The following is a 26,601-nucleotide window of genomic DNA, read 5'->3' as shown; positions in this document are numbered from 1 at the left end:
TCCTTCTATCCCGACTTTCTCAAGGGTTTTTTATTAACAAAGAATCCTGAATTTTGTCAAATGCTTTTTCTGCATCGATTGACAGGATCATATGGGTTTTTTTCTTTTCTTTTCTTTTCTTTTCTTTTCTTTTCTTTTCTTTTCTTTTCTTTTCTTTTGTTTTCTTTTCTTTTCTTTTCTTTTCTTTTCTTTTTTCTTTTCTTTTCTTTTTTCTTTTCTTTTCTATGTGATGTATCACATTGATTGATTTGCAAATGCTGAACCAGGCCTGCAGCTCAGGAATAAATCCTACTTGATCATGGTGAATAATTCTTTTTATATGCTGTTGAATACGATTTGCTAGTATCTTGTTGAGAATTTTTGCGTCCATATTCATCAGAGATATTGGCCTGTAGTTCTTTTTTTCGCCAGGTCTCTGTCTGGTTTAAGAATCAAAGTAATACTGGCTTCATACAATGAGTCTGGAAGTTTTTCTTCCCTTTCTATTTTTTGGAACATCTTGGGAAGGATAGGTATTATCTCTGCTTTAAATGTGTGGTAGAACTCCCCTGGGAAGCCATCTGGTCCTGGACTCCTATTTTTTGGGAGATTTTTGATGACTGATTCAAATTCTTCGCTGGTTATGGGTCTGTTCAAGTTTTCTATTTCTTCCTGTTTGAGTTTTGGAAGTGTATGGGTGCATAGGAATTTCTCCATTTCTTCCAGGTTGTCCAGTTTGCTGGTATATAATTTTTCATAGTATTCCCTGATAATTGCTTGTATTTCTGAGGGATTGGTTGTAATAATTCCATTTTCATTTGTGATTTCATCTATTTTGGTCCTCTCCCTTTTCTTTTTGAGAAATCTGGCTAGACTTCAACTTTGTTTATTTTTTCAAAAAACCAACTCTTGGTTTCATTGATCTGCTCTACTGTTTTTTTAGATTCTATATTATTTATTTCTGCCCTGATCATTATTATTTCTCTTCTTCTTCTGGGTTTGGGGTGTCTTTGCTGTTCTGCTTCTATTTCCTTTAGGTGTTCTGTTAGATTTTTGATTTGGGATTTTTCTTGTTTCTTGAGATAGACCTGGATTGCAATGTATTTTCCTCTCAGGACTGCCTTTGCTGCATCCCAAAGCGTTTGGATTGTTGTATTTTCATTTTCATTTGTTTCCATATATTTTTAAATTTCTTCTCTAATTGCCTGGTTTACCCATTCATTCTTTAGTAGGGTGTTCTTTAACCTCCAACTTTTGGAGGTTTTCCAGACTTTTTCCTGTGGTTGATTTCAAGCTTCATAGCATTGTGGTCTGAAGTGTGCATGGTATGATCCCAATTCTTTTATGCTTATCAAGGGCTGTTTTGTGACCCAGTATGTGATCTATCTTGGATAATGTTCCATGTGCACTCAAGAAGAAAGTATATTCTGTTGCTTTGGGATGCAGAGTTCTAAATATATCTGTCAAGTCCATCTGATCCAGTGTATCATTCAGGACCCATGTTTCTTTATTGATCCTGTGTCCAGATGATCTATCCATTGTTGTAAGTGTGGTATTAAAGTCCCCTGCAATTACCACATTCTTATCAATAAGGTTGCGTATGTTTGTGATTGTTTTATATATTTGGGTGCTTCTGTATTCAGCGCATAGACATTGATAATTGTTAGCTCTTCCTAATGGATAGTCCCAGTAATTATTATATAATACCTTTTTCATCTCTTGTTACAGCCTTTAATTTAAAGTCTAGTTTGTCTGATATAAGTGTGGCTACTCCAGCTTTCTTTTGACTTCCAGTAGCATGATAGATAGTTCTCCATCCCCTCACTTTCAATCTGAAGGTGTCCTCAGGTCTGAAATGAGTCTCTTGTAGATAGCAAATTGATGAGTCTTGTTTTTTATCCATTCTGATACCCTATGTCTTTTGATTAGAGCATTTAGTCCATTTACATTCAGTGGTATTATTGAATGATACGGGTTTTGGGTTTCTGTGTAATCTGTAGGTTTCATGCTTGTAGTGATGTCTCTGGTACTTTGTGGTCCTCGCAACATTCCACTCAGAGTCCCCCTTAGGATCTCTCGTAGGGCTGGTTTAGTGGTGATGAATTCCTTCAATTTTTGTTTGAAGACCTTTATCTCTCCTTCTATTCTGAATGACAGACTTGCTGGATAAAGGATTCTCAGCTGCATATTTTTTCTGTTCATCACATTGAAGATAATCTGCCATTCCTTTCTGACCTGTCAAATTTCAGTAGATCGGTCTGCCACTACTCTTATGTGTCTACCTTTGTAAGTTAGAGCCTGTTTATCCCTAGCTTCTTTCAGTATTTTCTCTTTATTCTTGTATTTTGCCAGTTTCACTATGATATGTCATGCAGAAGATCGATTCAAGTTATGTCTGAAGGGAGTTCTCTGTGCCTCTTGGATTTCAATGCCTTTTTCCTTTCCCAGATCAAGGAAGTTCTCAGCTATGATTTATTCAAGTACACCTTCAGCCCCTTTCTCTCTCTCTTCTTCTTCTGGAATTCCTATGACACGGATATTTTCCTGTTTGATTGCATCACTTAGTTCTCTAATTCTCCCCTCATACTCTTGGATTTCTTTCTTTCTCAGCTTCCTCTTTTTCCATAATTTTATCTTCTAATTCACCTATTCTCTCCTCTGCCTGTTCAATCCGTGCTATGGCCACCTCCATTTTATTTTGCACCTCATTTATAGCATTTATAAGCTCCTCATGACTATTTCTTAGTCCATTGATCTCTGTAACAATAGATTCTCTGCTGACCTCTATGCTTTTTTCAAACCCAGCGATGAATGTTATGAATATTGTTCTAAATTCTTGTTCCATTATATTGCTTAAATTGTTTTTGATCAATTCGTTAGCTGTCACTACTTCTTGGAGTTTCTTTTGAGGAGAGCTCTTCCATTTCATCATTTTGTGTAGTCCCTGGGGTGGCTCCAAACTGCAGGGCACTTCCCCTGTGCTATCCGGAATAACTCGTGTTGGTGGGCAGGGCTGCAGTCAGACCCGATGTCTGCCCCTAGCCCACTGCTGGGGCCAGTCAGACTGGTGTGTACCTTATCTTCCTTTCTCCCAGGAACAGGACTCACTGTGGAGTGGTGTAGCCCCTGTCTGGGCTACTTGTACACTGCCAGGCTTGTGGTGCTGCTTTGATGGGATCTGGTGGTATTAACCAAGGTGGATCTATAAGGTGCACAGGGGCGGGAAGGGTAGGCTTAGCTCGCTTTGTGGTCTGTGGTCCCCTGTGGGAGGGGCCCTGCAGCACCGGGAGGGAGGCAGAATGTTGGAGGGATGGATCCCCAGAAGCACAGTGTTGGGCATTTGCATGGTGCCAGCAAGTTCGGTGATGGGAACTGGTTCCCTTTGGAAATTCAGCTGGGGAATGGGAGAGGGAAATGGCACTTTCCAGCATCTTTGCTTCCCCGCCAAGCTGAGCTCTGTCTTCTGGGATACCTACCTGGTGTCCTCTTGCCATCCCCGCTCTCTGAGAGCAGAGCTGTTGACTTTTAATATTCCAGATGTTAAGTCCCGCTGGCTGTCAGAACTCACAGAGTCAGGCCCTTCTGCCTTTGCAAGCCAGACTTTGGGGGCTCTGCCTTTCCAGGTGGGCTGTCCCTCCACCACCCCGGCTCCCTCCCACCAGTCTGTGTAGCATACACCGCCTCTCCACCCTTCCTTCCCTCTTCCATGTCCCTCTTGTCTATGCTTGGCTCTGGAGAGTCCGTTCTACTAGTCTTCTGGCAGTTTTCTGGGTTATTTAGGCAGATGTGGGTGGAATCTAAGCAATGAGCAGGACGAGGTGAGACCAGCGTCTTCCCACACCACCATCTTCCCCTCTGAGTCTCAAGTCAGAGCTATAAAAAAAAATTTTCAAGGGCACCTGGTGGCTCAGTCAGTTGAGTCTGTGACTTGACTTAAACTCGGGTCATGATCCTGGAGTCGTGGGATCCAGCCCTGCATTGGACTGACTCCCCACTAAGCATGTAGCCTGCTTCGGATTCTGTCTCTCTCTCTCTCTCTCTCTCCCTCTGCCCCTCTGCCTCTGTGTCTAACTTAGAAAAACTTTGAATAACTAAAACTATAAAATAATAAATTATTACATTCATTTGAATCTGTTTCTGGATTTTTCATTCAGTACCAAATCCAGTACCACATTGACTTAGTTATTATAGTGTTACATTACATATTGAGTTTTGAATAACTAAATTCTTATTATTCTTTTGTATAATCACCAGTTTCATTTCTCAATATATCCTATAATAATTCTGTTAAGCTCAAAAATAATTCCACTTATACCTAGAAATAAATTGCTTTAAATATATATATCACTTTGGAAAAAATGGAACATTGAAATATTTATAATATTGAACCTTCGAAACCAAATATAAATTTCTATTTCTTCACTGTTCATCTATATCTCTCAGTAAAGTATATTTTTCTTCATATAAAACTTTATTTTTTGTTAAATATGCTACTATAATATTATAAATAGAATTATCTCCATTATAGTTTCTAAATGGTTATTTTGGATAAAAATAAAAATCTATTTTTTTTTCTTTTGCTTTCTTTAGATTTTAATTCCAGTGTAGTTAATGTACAGTATTATAATAGTTTCAGGCATATAAAATGGTGATTCAGCAGTTCCACACATAACTCAGTGCTCATCCAGATTAGTGTACTCTTGATCCCCTCCAACTATTTCACCCATCCTTCCACCTACCTCCTTCTGGTAACCATCCGTTTGTTCTCTATACTTAAGAGCCTGTTTTTTGGTTTGTCTCCCTCTTTTTTTTTCTTTGTTTTGTCTCTTAAATTCCACGTATAAGTGAAATCATATGGTAACTGTCTTTCTCTTATTTTACTTAGCATCATACTCTAGCTCTATCCATGCTGTTGCAAATGACAAGATTTCATTCTTTTTTATGGTTGAGTAATATTGCATTATATATACACACATATGTGTGTTATATTTAACATCTTTATGCATTAATCTATCAATAGACATTTGAGGTGCTTTCATAGTTTGGCTATTGTAAATAATGCTGCAGTAAACATAGAGGTGCATATATCCCTTTGAATTGTTTTTCTTTTAATTTAGTGTTTTGTATTCTTTGGGTAAAATACCCAGTGTACTAGATCATAAAGTAGTTCTATTTTTAATATTTTGAGGACCACCATACTGTCTTCCACAGTGGCTGCACCAGTTTGTATTCCCAGCTACAGTGTCCTAGGGTTCCTTTTTCTACACATCTTCACTGACACTTGATGTGTCTTGAGGATTTGATTTTAACCAATCTGACAGGGATGAGGTAATATCTCACTGTGGTTTTGATTTGCACTTCCCTGATGATGAGTGATGTTGAATATATTTTCATGCATCTGTTAGCAATCTGGAAGTCTTCTTTTGAGAAATGTCTGTTCATATATTCTGCCCATTTTTTAATTGGATAATGTGTTTTTTGAGTGCTGAGTTGTGTCAGTTCTTTATATATCTTTCATACTAACCCTTTATCAGATATGTCATTTGCAAATATCTTCTCCCATTCATAGGCAGCCTCTTAGTTTTGTTGGTTGTTTCTTCAATGTGTAAATGCTTCTTATTCTGATGTAGTCCCAATAGACTATTTTTGCTTATGTTTCCCTTGCCACAGGAGACCTATCTAGAAACATGTTGCCATGGCATGTCAGAGAAATTATTGCCTTTGCACTCTCTTCTAGGATTTTTATGATGTCAGGTCTCACATTTAAATCTTTTATTCATTTTGAATTTACTTTTGTGTATGCTATGAGAAAATAGTTCAGTTTCATTTTTTTGCACGCAGCTGTCCAGTTTTCTCAGCACTATTTGTTGAAGAAAGTTTTCCCCATTGCATATTCTCTCCTCCTTTTTCAAAGTTTAATTGACAATATAATTGTGGGTTTACTTCTGGGTTTTGTATTCTGTGCCATTGATCTAGGTGTCTATTTTTGTGCCAATACCATACTGTTTTGATTACTACAACTCTAAAATATAACTTGAAGTCAGGAACTGTGATACCTCCAGTTTTGTTTTGCTCTTCAAGATTTCTTTGGCTATTCAGGGTCTATTATGGTTCCCTACAAATATGTTTGCTGTACCTGTGAAAATGCTGTCGGTATTTTAATAGAGATTGCATTAAATCTGTAGATTGCTTTGGGTAGTACAGAAATTTTAAAAATATTTGTTCTTCCAATACATGAGCACGGAATGTCTTTCCATGTCTTTGTGTCATCATCAATTTCTTTCATCAATGTTTTATACTTTTCACTGTACAAGTGTTTCCCTTCTTTGGTTAGGTTTATTCCTAGGTATTTTATTATTTTTGGCACAATTCTAAATGGGATTATTTTCTTAATAGTTTTTTCTGCTGCTTCATTATTGGTGTATAGAAATGCAACAGATTTTTGTACATCAATTTTGTATACTGTGACTTTACTGAATTCATTTTTCAGTTCTAGCAGGGTTTTTTTTTTTTTTTGGTGGAATCTTCCAGGTTTTCAATATCATGTCATCTGCAAACAGTGAAAGTTTTACTTTTTCCTTGAAATTTTGGATGCCTTTTATTTCTTTTTGTCCTCTGATTGCTGTGGCTAGGACTTCCACTACTATGTTGAATAAAAGTGGTGAGAGTGGACATCCTTGTCTTGTCCTGACCATAGAGGAAAAGCTCTCAGTTTTTCCCTATTTAGGATATAAAGTGTGGGTTTTTCATATAAAACTTGTTTCCTTGTTGATTTTCTGTTTATATGATCTATTCATTGATGTAAGTAGGGTGTTAAAGTTCCCTACTATTATTGTATTACTATCAACTAGTTCCTTTATGTTTGTTATTAATTATTTTATGTATTTAGGTACTCCCATGTCAGGTGCATAAATACTTAAAATTGTTGTATCTTCTTGTTGGATTTCCCTCTTTATTATTATATAGTGTCTTTCTTTGTCTCTTAATACAGTCTTTGTTTTAAGGTCTGTTTTGTCTGATATAAGTATTGCTCCTCTGGCTTTTTTTTTTTTGACATACATTTGCATGATAAATATTTCTCCATCCACTTATTTTCAAACTGCAGGTGTCTTTAGGTCTAAATGGGTCTCTGGTAGGCAGCATATAGATGCATCTTGTTTTTATACCCATTCTAACATCCTATATCTTTGATTGGAGTGCTTAATCCATTTACATTCAAATTAGTCCATTTACATTCAAAGTAATTATTGATGGCTATGTATTTATGCAATTTTATTACTTATTTTGTAGTTGTTTCTGAAGACTTTTCTCTGATTCTTTCTTGTCTTTCTTTCATGGTTTCCTGATTTTCTTTAGTGATATATTTGGATTTCTTTTCTTTATTGTTTGCATGTTTATTAGTGTTTTTTGATATGTGGTAACCTTTAGGTTTGTATATAACCTCTCCTGCAAATAGCAGTCTATATTAAGTTGATGTTTAATTTTGAACCCATTCTTTTCCCCTTTCCTCCCCACATTTCAGGTATATGTGTTATATTTTAGATTCTTTTTCTGTGAATTACTTGACTGATTTCTTATAGAAATATTCATTTTTACTCTTTTTATGTTTTCTGTCTTTATACTATCACTTGTGGTCCCTCCTTTCCACTCAACAACTCCCCTTTAATACTTCTTGCAGAGCTGGTTTAGTGGTCACACACTCCTTTAGTTTTTACTTGCCTGGAAAACTCTATTTCTCCTTCTATTCTGAATTATAGCCTTGCTAGATAGAGTATTCTTGGCTGCATATTTTACCCTTCAGCACTTTGAATATATCATGCCACTCCCTTCTGGTCTGCCAAGTTTCTGTTGAAAAATCTATTAGCCTAGTTGGTTTTCCTTTGTTGGTTAATGACTTCTTTTTTCTCACTGCTTTTAAGATATTTTTCTTTATCACTATATTTTGCAAATTTAATTACAATATGTCTTGGGGTAAGCCTGCTTTTGTTGATTCTGATGGGAGTTCCCTATGCCTCCTGGATCTGGATGTCTGTTTCCTTCCCTAGATTAGGGAAGATTTAGCAATGCCCCCCTTCCTCTCTCTTCTTCTGGGACTCCTATAATATGAATATTATTACCTTTGATGGAGTCAGTAAGTTCCCTAAGTCTATTATCACTTTGTATAATTCTTTCACTCTTTTGTTCAGCTTCATAGCTTTCTATTATTTTGTCTTCTAGGTCATTAATTCATTCTTCTGCTTCTTTCAGCCTGCTGTTCATTGCATCAAGTATCTTTCTAATCTCACTTATTGTACTTTTCACCTCTGATTGATACTTCAAATGTCTTATTTCTGTGGTAAGGATCTCACTGATTGATGTCTTCCATTCTTTTCTCAAGCCCAGTGAGTATCCTTATCATTGTTGCTTTAAATTCTCCATCAGGCATGTTACTTATATCTGTTTCACTTAGATCTCTAACCATGGACTTATCTTCTTTTGTTTGGGATAAATTCCTCCATCTTTGCATTTGGTCTAAGTCTCTACCTTCTTCTGTGTGCTAGAAAAGCCACTTATGTCTCCAGCTCTTGAAAGTATTGGCTTTATGAAGAAGAGGTCATGTAGTGTCCAGGGCCTCGTGCTTCAGGGAGGGTCTCTGGTGTGTGCTGCACGCACTCTGCTTTTCTGTTCTGGCTGCTCTATCCTTCAGGCAAGTCATCTACAGAGGCTCTCCTTGCTTGCTACAGGCAGTGTTTGATCCTTGACCTGAATGTGGTGAGTTTTAATTAAGTGTGCTCTGGTTTCCTTGTGAAATGAGAACTGTCTCCACCTCACTGGAACTGAGAAACCTCTTTGGTTGAGAGACGTGATGTGGGCAGGAATTTGTGCTGGTCTTCTGGGAGAGGGGCCAACTGTAATGGGACTGAGGTAAGTGTGACTGGGAAGGGCAGTTGCACTGGAATACAGGGGAATGGGGCTTAAGGTAAGCAAATTTAGATTTCTAGTGTCCACACTGCACTACTTCCCACAGGTAGCTCTGTGTTTATGCTAAGGGGTAGGTCAGAGAAATGATGGCCAGCTCCTTTGTCCCACAGAGAGGTGTCTCTATGAATGCTTCCTCTCATTATTGCTCTAAGAAGAGCAATAATCTCTCCACTGTGTACCCCAGGTGCTCTTTAGATCACTGGTTCCACACTGTATGTCTCCAATTTGTTTGTCTGCCTTCTCTCCAGGAACAGTACACTGCCCTCTGGGCTCTATCCCAGCTAAGCCTGCTAACTTTTAAAACTCCAGGCTTTAAGCTCTGCTCATTGTAAGAATTCATTAAATTCAGCCCCTCTTGTTTTCCAAGCCACTGGGCTTTGGGGAGACATTCTTCTGTGCATTTCCTTGCATATCCTTCTCTCCCTCACCCTTCTTCATGACCACAGCTACTTCCCTTCTACTACAGTCAGGATCTGTTTCTCCCCTAAACCACATCTTTGTACTTTCTATTATCTTTGATGTAGCTTCTATCTTTAGTTGTGGAGTTTGTTCTGTCAGTCTTCAGGTCAATTTCTGGGGCATTTAAGAGTGATTCCATAGTTATCTAGCTACATTTTTGAGACAAAGTGAGTCTAGGGTCCTCCTATTCTGCCACAATCTCCCTGTCTCCTCTCTTGCTGCTTTAAAAAAATTTTTCTGTATCACTACTTTTGGCCATTTTGATTACCATGTGTTCAATCCAGATCCAGGAGAATCTAGATATCTATTTCCTTCCTCAGATTAGGGAAGTTTTCAGCTATTATTTTTTCAAATAAATTTTCTGCCCCCTTTTGTCTCTCCTTCTTCTTGGATCCCATACTGAAAATATTATGCTTGATCAAGTCACTGAATTCCTTAACTCTATTCTCATTTTGCATAATTTCTTTTTCTCTTAACTTGCTCAGCTTGATTGCTTTCCATTACTCCATGACTCGTCCAGGTCATTAATTTGTTCCTCTGCTTCCTCTAGTCTGCTATTTTGTCCATCATGAGTTTTTTTTCTTTTTTTTTTTTTTGTCATGTTTATTTTTGAGAGAGAGAGAGAGAGAAGGAGGGAGGGAGCAAGGGAAGGACAGAGAGAAGGGAGACACAGAATCCAAAGCAGGCTCCAGGCTCTGAGCTATCAGCACAGAGCCCAACATGAGGCTCAAATCCACAAACCGTGAGATCATGACCTGGGCCAAAGTCAGCCACTTAACTGACTGAGCCACTCAGGCACCCTGCCATGTATATTTTTAATTTCAATTAGCATGCTCTTGGGTCTCTGCTTGGTTCTTTTTTATCTCTTTCTTAAGAGTCTCACTCATGTCTTCTACTCTTTTCTCAAGTCAAATGAGTATCATTATAATCATTACTTTAAGTTCTCTATCAGGCATAACACTTATATCTGTCTCACTTAGGTCTCCTGCTATGATTTTTGTCCTATTCTTTCATTTGGGATATATTCCTCTGTCTCCTCATTTCACCTAACTCTGTGTGTCTGCTTCTGTATTTTAGGAAAGTCAGCTACATCTCCTGCTCTGAAAAGTGGCCTCATGAAGAAGAGGTCCTGTAGTTCCCCAATGTAGTGTCCCCTGTCCCATGAAACTGGTTCTCAGGGGGTATCTCCTATGTGTGTTGTATATACCCTCCTGTTGTGTCCTAGCCACTTTTTCCTTCACTCCAGTTATCTGCAGAGGTTCCCTTTGCCTGCTGTTGGCAGTGTTTGGTCCCTGGCCATGGAGGAGCACATTTTACAAGATGCACAGCAGTCTGCTTGTGAAATAAGACCTGCCAGCATTGCCAGGACCACTGCTGTATGGGTGGGGTGCACAATTTTAACAAGGTTACACCTTGGGCTTCCACAGACCTGCCACCACTGCCAGGACCAATGCCCCACAAAATGAGCAGGCCAAGAGACAAGGTGTTGGTGATGGTTGCATGGGTCTTCTGGGGAAAGGGACCCACAGCACCAGGACTGAGGTAAATGTGATGACGAAGGTTGAGTCTGGTGAAGGGTGAGGGGTTGAGGCTTGGTGTAAGCAAGTTAGATAGTGAATGTTGGCACCATACTGGTTCCAGCAGGTAGCTCTGTGTTTATGCTGGAGGGTAAATAACTCTCCTTCCCATATACTCCAGGCATTTTTCAAACTGTGCTTCTTTCTACAGGTTATTTGTTGTGCTGTCTCTTTAAGGGCAGGACTCAGCTTCCTAATGCCCTCTGGGTTCTCCCAGAGCCAGCCCGCTAATTTTTAAATTTCTAGGCCATAAGTCCTGCTACTTGTAAGAACTCATGAAATTTGGAGCCTCTTGTTTTCAAAACCAAATGTTATAAAAATTCATCTTTCCCATATGGGCTCCCCAGTGTGACAATCTGTTTCTCTTCCTTCTCTTCATCCATTGCATCCCTCCCTTCTGGGGACATGTCCTCACTCTTACCCTCTTCGATGTGGCCTCTGTTCTACCTTTACTCATGGAGTTTATTCTACCAGGCTTCACATTGTTTTCTGGATTATTTATGCTGATATAAGTGTTATCTAGCTGTATCTGGAGTGAAGTATGCTTACAGTCCTCCTATTCCACCATTTTCCCAGCCTTCTTCTATTGCTTTTTTATATCTATTTTGTCCTCAGCCAGCTTTTTGAATTATATCATTAATAAATTTGTGTATTATCTTGATTTTTCCAAAGGAAAATTAATATACAAATAATTATACTTTTGTCTATCCACTTATGAAAATGTTTGTAGCTTTTTCCTTTCTTTGATCATTTAACACAAATTTCAAAGAGTGGTAAAAAACCAGCATCCTAGTTTAATTGAGTTTAGTTGGAATGCCTGCAGGATTTCACATATAACAGTGTCTCAGCTTGAAATAGATTTATTTGATTAAGCAAGTTTACTTTTCTTTCTATCTAGTTTACCATTTTTAATAAGAATGAGTATTAAATTTTATTAATATATCCTAGTACATAAAATGAATATACTTTAATCTGGCAAAAAAGTACAACACATAAACCTATTCATTTTCAAGGTCAAAATCATTCATTTAGAAGTTGTTTACAGATATTTCCTTCATTTGTTAACAATTTTAAAAGAACCTATATCATTTACCTGTAAAGCCTGTTTCAATTGTTCCTGAAGGACTTTGTTCTCAACTTCCAGAGCAAATGCTACTTTCTGTGATATAATATAAAGGAAAAATATATTCATTTTAGTAGCTCTGTTTCTATAAATTAATTGTTACAATTATCATCTATAATCCACAGATAGCCAAGATGATTTGAGCATACACATTTATTCACATATTTCTGTGGCATAATGGTGGATAATTTCTGCAGCTGTAGCTTCCTATTGATTTTGTATAGGAAAAATGACCTTGAATCTGGTAAATTATAACTACAATAAGCTAAATATTTCACATCTCTGCTTCTCTAGACCTGATATATTTAAATATAAACATTCAAATTTTATGAAAAAAAGCAACTCTACTCTTAACAGAAAATAAATACAGTTCTGAGTTTGTGTGAATGAACGGACTCTGTTACACATGAAATGTATCAAGAATTCTCCATGAGATGGGAGACAGTTTGAGGAACCATATCTAAGATCCCCTGTTCTGCTTCTGGTACAGCAGAGAAAGTTGCTAGTGAACAGACCCTGCCACACATAAAAACTACAAACTCAAAAAAAAAGCAAATATCAACACTGAAGAGAAACCAAAAATAAGTAGATTCTTGAGAGAAGGTAACACTTGGAAGAAGAAAAGAGTCCTAGGTAAAATTCTTATTTCCTGGCTTGTAATCTGAAGTCAAGTGCTACATGAGCCAGACAGGGCACCTAATAGCTGATAGAAAACAATTTTTTAGACCTTATAAACCAGAGGAAGGAAATCACTGCAAAACTTAGGGCAAGTCATACAAAGGAGAGAGCTTGATTGAGATAAGGAGCCCCAAACTCTGTATAAGCCCTGCCCAAATCTCACTCAAGCCCAAACCACATATGCATAGGGAAGACTCTAAGAAGCCTATCAAAAGCTAAAAGAACTGAATGCAATTTGAGCTCCTCCTAAACACAGAATTTTCGTTTTGCATCCAAAAACATTATTTATATATTAAAACAAGACAAAAGTAGGACTAACGGTACTAGAAGAATATAGTAGAATCCAGAGCTTAAAGATGATATTCCCAATATTCAATAATTTATAATTACTTGACATTTAAAGAAACAGCAAAATGAGACTTACTCAAAAGATAAAAATAATCTACAGAGAGTGATCCCAAGACAGATTCTACTTTAAAGTTAGTATAGAAGAATTTTAAATCAACTATTACTACAAAACCCAAAGTAAGAGAAAATATGTTCATAATGAATGAAATAATAAAAATCTTGGTAGATTAATACAAACTATAAAAATATCCAATGTAAATTAAAGTAGAGAAAAATACAGCACCTGAATTTTTAAAAAATGTAATTGATGAGCCTAGGTAGGAGCAAATAGGATAAGACAGTGGGGAAAGTCAGGCCATTTGAAGATACATCAGTAGAAAATACCTATCTAAAGACAAAGAGAACAAAGATTTTTAAAATGAAGAGGGATTGAGGAACATAAGGGATACTATAAAAAATCTAACATGTAATTTTATTCCCATAAGGAAAAGAGAGAAAGTGATAGAAAAAGTAATGAAATAATACCTGAAATTTTCCCAAATTTTCATCAGAGTGAAATGCTGAAAACCAAGTAAAATGAGAAAAATCTTAAAAGTAGACAAAGACAATGCCAAATTACACACAGAGAAATGATTATTTGAATGACTGTCTCTCATCAGAAAAATATGATCTCCAAATGAAAACAGAAAACCATCTTTAAAATAGAGAACAAATGTTTCTCTTCTGAAAAAATTATTTTTAGAAACTAAAAAATGTTTTAAATCTACATTTTTATTCTCATTGAAATCTGAGAGGACACAGTATCTATAAAAATAGAAACAGTAATAATGAAGACAAAACAACTCTTCTAGCTACTACTCAAGAGCTCTCTACATATGATTTATGTGTTGAAAAAACTCATATTCATAAACAGGCATAGAAATATAATAAGCCATCTAATGGGATTAAGCAACTTCAGAGAGGGAGACCAAGCTGAACAATCCAAGGAGGCATCTCCATTAAGGCAGCTCTAAAGGGACAGACAGAAAATAACTACAAAAAAAAAAAATTAGAACTCAGAGAGCTCTGATGGATGCAATTATTTTTTTAAACATGTTTTTAACTTAAAATGTCAAGAGGAAAGACTCTGTTGGGCTTCCTGGGAAGATGACAGAGTAGGAAGACCCTAAACTCACCTCATCCCACAGATACAACTAGATAACACACCAGTGCAAATAACCCAGACAAAGACCCAAAGACTAGAAGCAAAAATCCACAACTAAATGTAGACAAAAGGCTAGTACATCAAAGAGGGTAGAAAGGGCAGAGATGCTGTAAGGACCTAAATGGACAGCAGACCACCCATGGGAGGGAAGGATCTGTGGGTGCATAGAGTGGTAAGAAACAGACTGTCAACACAGAGAGCCTGAATGGGGAAGCTGAATTCCCATAGCATTTGGCCTTGAAAATCAGACGAGCCTGGGGCACCCAGATGGCTCAGTGGTTTGAGTGTCGGACTTCAGCTCAGGTCATGATCTCACAGTGCATGAGTTCAAGCCCTGCATATGGTTCTCTGCTGTCAGCACAGAGCCACTTCAGATCCTCTGTTCCCCTCTCTCTCTGCCCCTCTCCAGCTGGTGCTATCTCTCTCAAAATCAATAAATATTTTTTTTTAAATATGAAAATCAGGGGGGGTGGATTTCATGAGTTCTTACAACCATCAGGACTTAAACCCGAACTTTCAAAAATCAGTAGTTCCACTCTGGCAGAGTCTGGAGGGCATGCATTAGGAAGCTGAGTCCCCAGTCTTAAAGACACAGTGAAACATCTGGGAAGATATACAGCTTAGAAGCAGCAGTTGCAAAAATACCTGGGGCATGTAGGAGGGAGAGTTTGTAATCTCAGAGTTCACTGATGGACTTCTCCAGGAAAAAAAGGAGCTGGCAGGTGATATTTCCCTCCCTCTCCCACAGTATAGTCACACAGCCACCTGCAGGAACCAGCCAGGCACTGGCATTCACCACCTAACCTCCCTATACTATGCTTTGCCCCCTCCAGCTGAGTCTACCTCAGTCCTAAAACTACAGGTCCCCTCCCCAGAAAACTGGTGCAAACCTTGTCAATTGCATCTCCCAACCTCGCACAGAGGATGAATGCACCTCATTAAAATGGTAGCTCCTGAGCAGCCTTGGCTGGCACAGTCTCAGAAGGGGCTGCAAACCCCTTGTGGAAGGTGACAGAGACAGCCTTGTTAAAACAGTGTCGCACCCACTACTTTCAAGAGGAAGAGTTGTAGCTGAGTTTCCTAAAACACAGAAACAGACACACAGAGGTAGGCAAAATGAGGAGACAGAAGAATATGTCCCAAATGAAAGAACAGGTCAAAATTACAGCAAGAGACCTAAGTAAAAAAGATGTAACTATTATGCCTGATAGAGAATTAAAAATAATGATTATAAGGATACCCACTGGACTTGAGAAGAAGAGTGGAAGACATCAGTAAGACCCTTAACAAAGAGATAAAAAAAGAACCAAACAGAGACCCAAGAACACACTAATTAAAATTGAAAATAGGGATCCTGAGGGGAAGATGGTGGCGTAGGAGGACGCTGGGCTCACCGCGCGTCCTGCTGATCACTTAGATTCCACCTACACCTGCCTAAATAACCCAGAAAATCACCAGAGGATTAGCAGAATGGAGTCTCTGTAGCCGAGCGCAGACAAGAGGCCCACGGAAGAGGGTAGGAAGGGCGGCGAGGCAGTGCGCGCTCCACGGACTGGCGGGAGGGAGCCCAGGCGGAGGGGCGGCTAGCTGGCCAAGCAGAGCCCCCGAGTCTGGCTGGCAAAAGCGGAGGGGCCTGAAGGACTGTGTTCCAACAGCAAGTGCGACTTAGCATCTGGGAGGTCATAAGTTAACAGCTCTGCTCGGAAAGCAGGAAGGCTGGAGGACAAAGGGAGGGAGAGCTGCGGAGCCCCCGGACCACAGAGCTCAGTTTGGTGGGGAACAAAGGCGCTCCCCAGTGCCATCTCCCCCGCCCATCCCCCAGCCAAAATCCCAAAGGGAACCGGTTCCTGCCAGGGAACTTGCTCGCTCCACACAAACACCCAACTCTGTGCTTCTGCAGAGCCAAACCTCTGGCAGCGGATCTGACTCCCTCCCGCTGCCACAGGGCCCCTCCTGAAGTGGATCACCTAAGGAGAAGCGAGCTAAGCCTGCCCCTCCTGCTTCGTGCACCTTGCCTACCCATCCTAGCTAATACGCCAGATCCCCAGCATCACAAGCCTGGCAGTGTGCAAGTAGCCCAGATGGGCCACGCCACCCCACAGTGAATCCCGCCCCTAGGAGAGGGGAAGAGAAGGCACACACCAGTCTGACTGTGGCCCTAGCGGTGGGCTGGGGGCAGACATCAGGTCGGACTGCGGCCCCGCCCACCAACTCCAGTTATACACCACAGCACAGGGGAAGTGCCCTGCAGGTCCTCACCACTCCAGGGACTATCCAAAATGACCAAACGGAAGAATTTCCCTCAAAAGAATCTCCAGGAAATAACAACAGATAATGAACTGATCAAAAAGGATTTAAATAATATAACAGAAAGTGAATTTAGAATAATAGTCATTAAATTAATCGCTGGGCTTGAAAACCGTATAGAGGACAGCAGAGAATCTCTTGCTACAGAGATCAAGGGACTAAGGAACAGTCACGAGGAGCTGAAAATTGCTTTAAACGAAATGCAAAACAAAATGGAAACGACGACAGCTCGGATTGAAGAGGCAGAGGAGAGAATAGGTGAACTAGAAGAAAAAGTTATGGAAAAAGAGGAAGCTGAGAAAAAGAGAGATAAAAAAATCCAGGAGTATGAGGGGAAAATTAGAGAACTAAGTGATACACTAAAAAGAAATAATATACGCATAATTGGTATCCCAGAGGAGGAAGAGAGAGGGAAAGGTGCTGAAGGGGTACTTGAAGAAATAATAGCTGAGAACGTCCCTGAACTGGGGAAGGAAAAAGGCATTGAAATCGAAGAGGCACAGAGAACTCCCTTCAGACGTAACTTGAATCGATCTTCTGCACGACATATCATAGTGAAACTGGCAAAATACAAGGATAAAGAGAAAATTCTGAAACCAGCAAGGGATAAACGTGCCCTCACATATAAAGGGAGACCTATAAGACTCATGACTGATCTCTCTTTTGAAACTTGGCAGGCCAGAAAGAATTGGCACGAGATTTTCAGTGTGCTAGACAGAAAAAATATGCAGCCGAGAATCCTTTATCCAGCAAGTCTGTCATTTAGAATAGAAGGAGAGATAAAGGTCTTCCCAAACAAACAAAAGCTGAAGGAATTTGTCACCAGTAAACCAGCCCTACAAGAGATCCTAAGGGGGACCCTGTGAGACAAAGTACCAGAGACATCGCTACAAGCATAAAACATACAGACATCACAATGACTCTAAACCTGTATCTTTCTATAATAACACTGGATGTAATGGATTAAATGCGCCAACCAAAAAACATAGGGTATCAGAATGGATAAAAAAACAAGACCCATCTATTGCTGTCTACAAGAGACTCATTTTAGACCTGAGGACACCTTTAGATTCAGAGTGAGGGGATGGAGAACTATTTATCATGCTACTGGAAGCCAAAAGAAAGCTGGAGTAGCCATACTTATATCAGACAAACTAGACTTTAAATTAAAGGCTGTAACAAGAGATAAAGAAGGACATTATATAATAATTACAGGGTCTATCCATCAGGAAGAACTAACAATTATAAATGTCTATGCGCCGAATACCGGAGCCCCCAAATATATAAAACAATTACTCATAAACATAAGCAACCTTATTGATAAGAATGTGGTAATTGCAGGGGACTTTAACACTCCACTTACAGAAATGGATAGATCATCTAGACACATGGTCAATAAAGAAACAAGGGCCCTGAATGACACATTGGATCAGATGGACTTGACAGATATATTTAGAACTGCATCCCAAAGCAACAGAATATACTTTCTTCTCGAGTGCACATGGAACATTCTCCAAGACAGATCATATACTGGGTCACAAAACAGCCCTTCATAAGTTTACAAGAATTGAAATTATACCATGCATACTTTCAGACCACAATGCTATGAAGCTTGAAATCAACCACAGGAAAAAGTCTGGAAAACCTCCAAAAGCATGGAGGTTAAAGAACACCCTACTGGGGCGCCTGGGTGGCGCAGTCGGTTAAGCGTCCGACTTCAGCCAGGTCACGATCTCGCGGTCCGTGAGTTCGAGCCCCGCGTCGGGCTCTGGGCTGATGGCTCAGAGCCTGGAGCCTGTTTCCGATTCTGTGTCTCCCTCTCTCTCTGCCCCTCCCCTGTTCATGCTTTGTCTCTCTCTGTCCCCCCAAAAAATAAATAAACGTTGAAAAAAAAAATTAAAAAAAAAAAAAAAAAGAACACCCTACTAAAGAATGAGTGGGTCAACCAGGCAATTAGAGAAGAAATTAAAAAATATATGGAAACAAACGAAAATGAAAATACAACAATCCAAACGCTTTGGGACGCAGCGAAGGCAGTCCTGAGAGGAAAATACATTGCAATCCAGGCCTATCTCAAGAATCAAGAAAAATCCCAAATACAAAATCTAACAGCACACCTAAAGGAAATAGAAGCAGAACAGCAAAGGCAGCCTAAACCCAGCAGAAGAAGAGAAATAATTAAGATCAGAGCAGAAATAAACAATATAGAATCTAAAAAAACTGTAGAGCAGATCAACAAAACCAAGAGTAGGTTTTTTGAAAAAATAAACAAAATTGACAAACCTGTAGCCAGGCTTCTCAAAAAGAAAAGGGAGATGACCCAAATAGATAAAATCATGAATGAAAATGGAATTATTACAACCAATCCCTCAGAGATACAATTATCAGGGAATACTATGAAAAATTATATGCCAACAAACTGGACAACCTGGAAGAAATGGACAAATTCCTAAACACTCACACTCTTCCAAAACTCAATCAGGAGGAAAGAGAAAGCTTGAACAGACCCATAACCAGCGAAGTAATTGAATCAGTTATCAAAAATCTCCCAACAAATAAGAGTCCAGGACCAGATGGCTTCCCAGGGGAGTTCTACCAGACGTTTAAAGCAGAGATAATACCTATCCTTCTCAAGCTATTCCAAGAAATAGAAAGGGAGGGAAAACTTCCAGACTCATTCTATGAAGCCAGTATTACTTTGATTCCTAAACCAGACAGAGACCCAGTAAACAAAGAGAACTACAGGCCAATATCCCTGATGAATATGGATGCAAAAATTCTCAGTAAGATACTAGCAAATCGAATTCAACAGCCTATAAACAGAATTATTCATCATGATCAAGTGGGATTCATTCCTGGGAGGCAGGGCTGGTTCAACATTCGCAAATCAATCAACGTGATACATCACATTAATAAAAAAAAAGAGAAGAACCATATGATCCTGTCAATCGATGCAGAAAAGGCCTTTGACAAAATCCAGCACCCTTTCTTAATAAAAACCCTTGAGAAAGTCGGGATAGAAGGAACATACTTACACATCATGAAAGCCATTTATGAAAAGCCCACAGCTAACATCATCCTCAATGGGGAAAAACTGAGAGCTTTTTCCCTGAGATCAGGAACACGACAGGGATGCCCACTCTCACCGCTGTTGTTTAACATAGTGCTGGAAGTTCTAGCATCAGCAATCAGACAACAAAAGGAAATCAAAGGCATCCAAATTGACAAGGATGAAGTCAAGCTTTCGCTTTTTGCAGATGACATATATTATACATGGAAAATGCGATAGACTCCACCAAAAGTCTGCTAGAACTGATACATGAATTCAGCAAAGTTGCAGTATACAAAATCAATGTACAGAAATCAGTTGCATTCTTATACACTAACAATGAAGCAACAGAAAGACAAATAAAGAAACTGATCCCATTCACAATTGCACCAAGAAGCATAAAATACCTAGGAATAAATCTAACCAAAGATGTAAAAGATCTGTATGCTGAAAACTATAGAAAGCTTATGAAGGTAATTGAAGAAGATTTAAAGAAATGGAAAGACATTCCCTGCTCATGGATTGGAAGAATAAATATTGTCAAAATGTCAATACTACCCAAAGCTATCTACACATTCAGTGCAATCCCAATCAAAATTGCACCATAATTCTTCTCGAAACTAGAACAAGCAATCCTAAAATTCATATGGAACCACAAAAGGCCCCGAATAGCCAAAGGAATTTTGAAGAAGAAGACCAAAGCAGGAGGCATCACAATCCCAGACTTTAGCCTCTACTACAAAGCTATCATCATCAAGACAGCATGGTATTGGCACAAAAACAGACACATAGACCAATGGAATAGAATAGAAACCCCAGAACTAGACCCACAAACGTATGGCCAACTAATCTTTGACAAAGCAGGAAAGAACATCCAATGGAAAAAAGACAGTCTCTTTAACAAATGGTGCTGAGAGAACTGGACAGCAACATGCAGAAGGTTGAAACTAGACCACTTTCTGACACCATTCACAAAAACAAACTCAAAATGGATAAAGGACCTGAATGTGAGACAGGAAACCATCAAAACCTTAGAGGAGAAAGCAGGAAAAGACCTCTCTGACCTCAGCCGTAGCAATCTCTTACTCGACACATCCCCAAAGGCAAGGGAATTAAAAGCAAAAGTGAATTAATGGGACCTCATGAAGATAAAAAGCTTCTGCACAGCAAACAACCAACAAAACTAAAAGGCAACTAACGGAATGGGAAAAGATATTTGCAAATGACATATCGGACAAAGGGCTAGTATCCAAAATCTATAAAGAGCTCACCAAACTCCACACCCAAAAACCAAATAACCCAGTGAAGAAATGGGCAGAAAACATGAATAGACACTTCTCTAAAGAAGACATCCGGATGGCCAACAGGCACATGAAAAGATGCTCAACGTCGCTCCTTATCAGGGAAATACAAATCAAAACCACACTCAGATACCACCTCATGCCAGTCAGTGTGGCCAAAATGAACAAATCAGGAGACTATATATGCTGGAGAGGATGTGGAGAAACGGGAACCCTCTTGCAGTGTTGGTGGGAATGCAAATTGGTGCAGCCGCTCTGGAAAACAGTGTGGAGGTTCCTCAGAAAATTACAAATAGACCTACCCTATGACCCAGCAATAGCACTGCTAGGAATTTATCCAAGGGATACAGGAGTACTGATGCATAGGGCACTTGTACCCCAATGTTTATAGCAGCACTCTCAACAATAGCCAAATTATGGAAAGAGCCTAAATGTCCATCAACTGATGAATGGATAAAGAAATTGTGGTTTATATACACAATGGAATACTATGTGGCAATGAGAAAAAATGAAATATGGCCTTTTGTAGCAACGTGGATGGAACTGGAGAGTGTGATGCTAAGTGAAATAAGCCATACAGAGAAAGACAGATACCATATGGTTTCACTCTTATGTGGATCCTGAGAAACTTAACAGGAACCCATGGGGGAGGGGAAGGAAAAAAAAAAAGAGGTTAGAGTGGGAGAGAGCCAAAGCATAAGAGACTGTTAAAAACTGAGAACAAACTGAGGGTTGATGGGGGCTGGGAGGGAGGGGAGGGTGGGTGATGGGTATTGAGGAGGGCACCTTTTGGGATGAGCACTGGGTGTTGTATGGAAACCAATTTGACAATAAATTTCATATATTAAAAAAAATTAAAAATAAAAATAGACATGATGGAATAAATAGCAGGCTAGAGGAAGCAGAGGAACAAATTAATGGCCTAGAAGACAGACTAATGGAAAGTAATCAACTTAAGCAAGTGAGAGAAAAAAAATAAACAAAATGAGAATAGATTTAGGAAACTCAATGACTTCATCAAGCATAATATTTGCAGTATAGGGATCCCAGAAGAAAGAGAGACAAAAGGGGGCAGAAAATTTGTTTGAAGAAATTATAGCTGAAAACTTCCCTAATCTGGGGAAGGAAACAGATATCTAGATCCAGAAGGGACAGAGATGCCTCAACAAAATCAACCCAAGGAGGTCCACACCAAGACACATGCTAATCAAACTGTTGTGACAAAGAAAAAAAAAATTTTTAAGCAGCAAGAAAAAAGAAGAGAGTTACATGCAAGGGAAACCCTGGAAGGCTATCAGCAGGTTTTTCAGCAGAAACTTCACAGGACAGAAAGGAGTAGCGTGATATATTAAAAGTGCTAAAAGGGAGAAATCCACAGCCAATAATACCCTATTCAGTAAGGCTATGATTCAGAATAGAAGGTGAGTTTCTCAGACAAATAAAAACTAAAGGAGTTCATGCCCACTAGAACAGCTCTAAGAAATATTAAAGGGGACTCTTAGAGTGGAAAGGAAAGACCGTAAGTAAGAACATGAATAGTGAAAAACACAAAAGAAGTAAAAATAAGTATATATCTGTTCAAGGGATATATTTGTTCAAGGGATTCACAAAATAATTTAAAATATGACATTACACACCTTAAATGGGGGTGGAAGAGTAAAGAATGGGTTCCAATTTAAGTGACCATCAACATAATACAGACTGTTACCTGCAGAAGATGTTATACACAAACGTAATAGTAATCACAAACCAAAAATGAGTAATAAATATGCAAGGAATAAAAAGAATGGAATCCAAGTACATCACTAAAGAAAGACAGCAAATGATTAAAAACAGCAAGGGATAAAAGAATCAGAGAAAACCTGCAGAAACAACCACAAAACATGTAACAAAATGGTTGAGCGTAAATGGACTAAATGCTTGAATCAAATGACACAGAGACAGAGAGAACTAAAAAACCAAGATTCATTCATATGCTTCCTACAAGACAGTAATTTCAGACCTAAAGACACCAGTAGATTGAAAGTGAAGGAATGGAGAAACATCATGCAAATGGATGTAAAAAGAAAGCTTAAGTAGCAATATTTATGTCAGACAAAATAGACTTCAAAAAAGAGTTTAACAAGAGATAAAGAATAATACTATATAAATAATAAAAGTGGACAATCCAACAGAAGATACAACAATTTTGTATATATTGTCCAATGTTGTAAATATTTATGCACTTAACATGGAAGCACTGAAATATGCAAAAGTTAATAACAAAAATAAAGGAACTAATCAGTAGTAATATAATAATAGAAGAGGGCTTTAACATCCCACTTACATTTATGAACAGATCATCCAAACATAAAATCCACAAGGGAAACAATGGCTTTGAATGACATGTTGGACCAGATGGACCTGACAGATATATCCAGAACACTCCATCATATAACAGTAGAATACACATTCTTTTCAAGTAAACATGGAACATTCTCCATAGTTGATCACGTATTAGGCCACAAACAAATCCAAGAAATTCCAAGATATCATGGTCATACCATGCAACTTTTCTGACCACAATGCTATGAAACTAGAAATCAACCACAAGAAAAATATGGAAAGACCACTAATATATGGAGGTTAAATAACATGCTACTAAACAATTAATGGGTCAGCCATGAAATCAAAGAAAACATTAAAAATTACATGGAGACAAATGAAAATATAATAGTACAAAATTTTGGGATCCAGCAAAGGTAGTTCTAACAGAAAAGTTTATAGCAAAATATACCTACCTCAAAAAGGAAGAAAAATCTCAAACAACCTAACCTTACACCTAAAGGAGTTAAAAAAGAAGAACAAACAAAACCCCAAAACAGCAGAAGGAAGAAAATAATAAAGATTAGAGCAGAAATAAATGATATAGAATCTAAAAAATAAGAGAACAAATCAATGAAACCAGGAGCTGGCTCTTTGAAGAGAGGGACAAAATTGGTAAACCTGTAGACAGACTCATAAAAAAAGAGGGGGTACTCTAATAAAACTCTAAATCACAATTGAAAGAGAAGAAACAACAATCAGTACCACAGTAATACAAAAAATATAAGGTAATATTATGAAAAATTATATTCCAACAAATTGGACAACATGGAAGAAATGGATAAATTCCTAGAAACACATAACCTACCAAAACTGAATCAAGAAGAAAGAGAAAATTTGAACAGACTGATTACCAGCAAAGAAATTGAATCACTAATCAAAAAAATCCCAACAAAGAGAAGTCCAGGACCAGAGGGCTTCACAGGTGAATTCTACAAAACATCTAAAGAAGAGTTAATACATATTTTTCTCAACAAATAAAAGACACAGAAAAACTTCCAAATTCATAAGGCCAGCATTATCACAAAAAAGAGAACTATCATCCTAGTATCTCTGATGAACACAAATGCAAAAATCCTCAACAAAACACTAGCAAACCAAATCCAACAATACATTAAAAACATCATTCACAACAATCAAGTGGGATTTATTACTGTGATGCAAGGTTGGTTCAATATTCACATGCTATATAACATCAATAAGAGAAAGGATAAAAACCATATGATCATTTCAATAAATGCAAAAAAAGCATTTGATAAAGTATAACATCCATTCATAATAAAAGCCCTAAACCAAGTAGTTTAGCAGGAACATACCTCAAGTTAATAAAGGCCTTATATGAAAAATCCACAGCAAACATCATACTCAATGGTGAATAACTGAGAGCTTTTCCCCTAAAGTCAGAAATAACACCAGGATGTCCACTTACATCACTTTTATTCAATATAATACTGGAAGTCCTAGCCACAGCAATCAGACAACAAAAAGAAATAAAAGGCATCCAAATTTGTAAGGAAGAAGTAAAACTTTCACTATTTGCAGATGACATGATGCTATACATAGAAAATCTGAAAGACTCCACAAAAAACTACCAGAACTGATTGATTTAGTAAAGTCATGGAATACTAAATATACAAAAATCTGTTTAATTTCTATACACTAATAATGCAGTAGCAGAAAGAGAATTTCAGAAAATAATCCCATTTATAATTGTATCAAAATCAAAAGATACCTAGGAATAAACTTAACCAAAGAGGTGAAAGACCTGTACTCTGAAAAGTATAAAACATTTATGAAAGAAATTGACAATGACACAAAGAAATGGGAAGACATAGCACACTCAAGGTTTGGAGGAACAAATATTGTTTAATGTCTATAGTACATAAAGCAACCTACACATTTAATGCAATCCCTATCCCTATCAAAATACTAACAGTATTTTTCACAAAACTATAACAATCCTAAAATTTGTATGGAACCACAAAAGACCTAAAATAGCCAAAGAAAGATTGAAATTGAAAAGGCAAAGCTGGAGGTATCACAATTTCAGACTTCATGTTCCATTACAAAGCCACAGTAATCAACACAGTATGGTACTGACACAAAAACAAATAGATCAATGGAACAAAAGACACAGAAACACAATTATAATGGTCAATTAAACCTTGACAAAGGAGGAAACAATATGCAAAGAAAGACACATTTTCTCCAAAAAATAGGGTGAAAAACTAGACAGCAACATAAAAAAGAATGAAATTGGACCACTTTCTCATAGCATACACAAAAATAAACTCACAATGAGACAAGTATGAGACAAGACCATAAACATCCCAGAAGAGAGCACAGGGTTTAATTTCTCTGACATTGGCGATAGCAATGTGTTTCTAGATGTGTCTCCCAAGGCAAGGGAAACAAAAGCAAAAATAAACTATTGGGACTTCATCAAAATAAAAATCCTCTTCACAGTGAAGGAAACAATCAACAAAAGTAAAATGCAACCTATGGAATGGGAGAAGACATTTGCAAATAACATATCTGATAAAGCGTTGGTATCCAACATAAATAAAGACCTGATACAACTCAACACCCAAAAACCAAATAATCCAATTTAAAAATGGAGAAAAGATATGAACAGATATTTCTCCAAAGAAGATATCCAGATGGCCACCAGATACATGAAAAGATGCTCAACACCACTCATCACGAGGGAAATGCAAATTAAAGCTACATTGAGGTATCACCTCACACCTGTCAGAATGACTAAAATCAATAACACAAGAAACAACAGGTGCTGTCAAGGATGGGGAGAAAAAGAAACCCTGGTGTACTTTTGGTGGGAATGCAAACTGGTGCAGCCCTTGTGGAAAAAAGCATGGAGGTTCTTCAAAAAGTTAAAATTAGAACTATCTTATGATCCAATAATCCCACTACTGGGTATTTACCAAAAACTACAAAAACACTAATTCAAAGAGATACATGCACCTCTATGTGTATTTCAGCATCATTTACAATAGCCACATTATTGAAGCAGCTCAAATGTCCATCAATAGGTGAATGGATTTAGAAGATGTGGATATATATATGATGGTATATTATTCAGCCATAAAAAAAGAACAGAATCTTGCCATTTGTAACAACATGGACGGTTCTAGAGAGTATAATGCTAAGCGTAGTAAGTCAGTCAGAGAATGACAAATACCATATGATTTCACTTATGCGTAGAGTGTAAGAAAAAAAACCCAAATGAATAA

At 38.1% G+C, this 26,601-nt stretch overlaps 1 protein-coding gene across 1 annotated transcript in view; it reads right to left on the bottom strand.

Moving 5' to 3' along the window:
- LOC124501607 (coiled-coil domain-containing protein 7-like) overlaps nt 1-26,601 on the bottom strand; it is a 147,328-nt gene that overhangs the window by 15,319 nt on the left and 105,408 nt on the right. Inside the window, exon 14 of the mRNA XM_047065948.1 lies at nt 12,070-12,135. Coding sequence (XP_046921904.1) covers nt 12,070-12,135 — 66 coding nt within the window. The remainder of the gene's footprint in view (nt 1-12,069; nt 12,136-26,601) is intronic.

This window comes from Lynx rufus, unplaced genomic scaffold, assembly GCF_022079265.1.
Source record: "Lynx rufus isolate CCGP_SWC_20201006 ecotype Redwood Valley unplaced genomic scaffold, mLynRuf1.p SCAF_7, whole genome shotgun sequence".
NCBI classification, from domain to species: Eukaryota; Metazoa; Chordata; class Mammalia; order Carnivora; family Felidae; genus Lynx; species Lynx rufus.
Note: the sequence above shows the minus strand (reverse complement) of the source record. Positions and strands in the feature narration are given on the sequence as shown.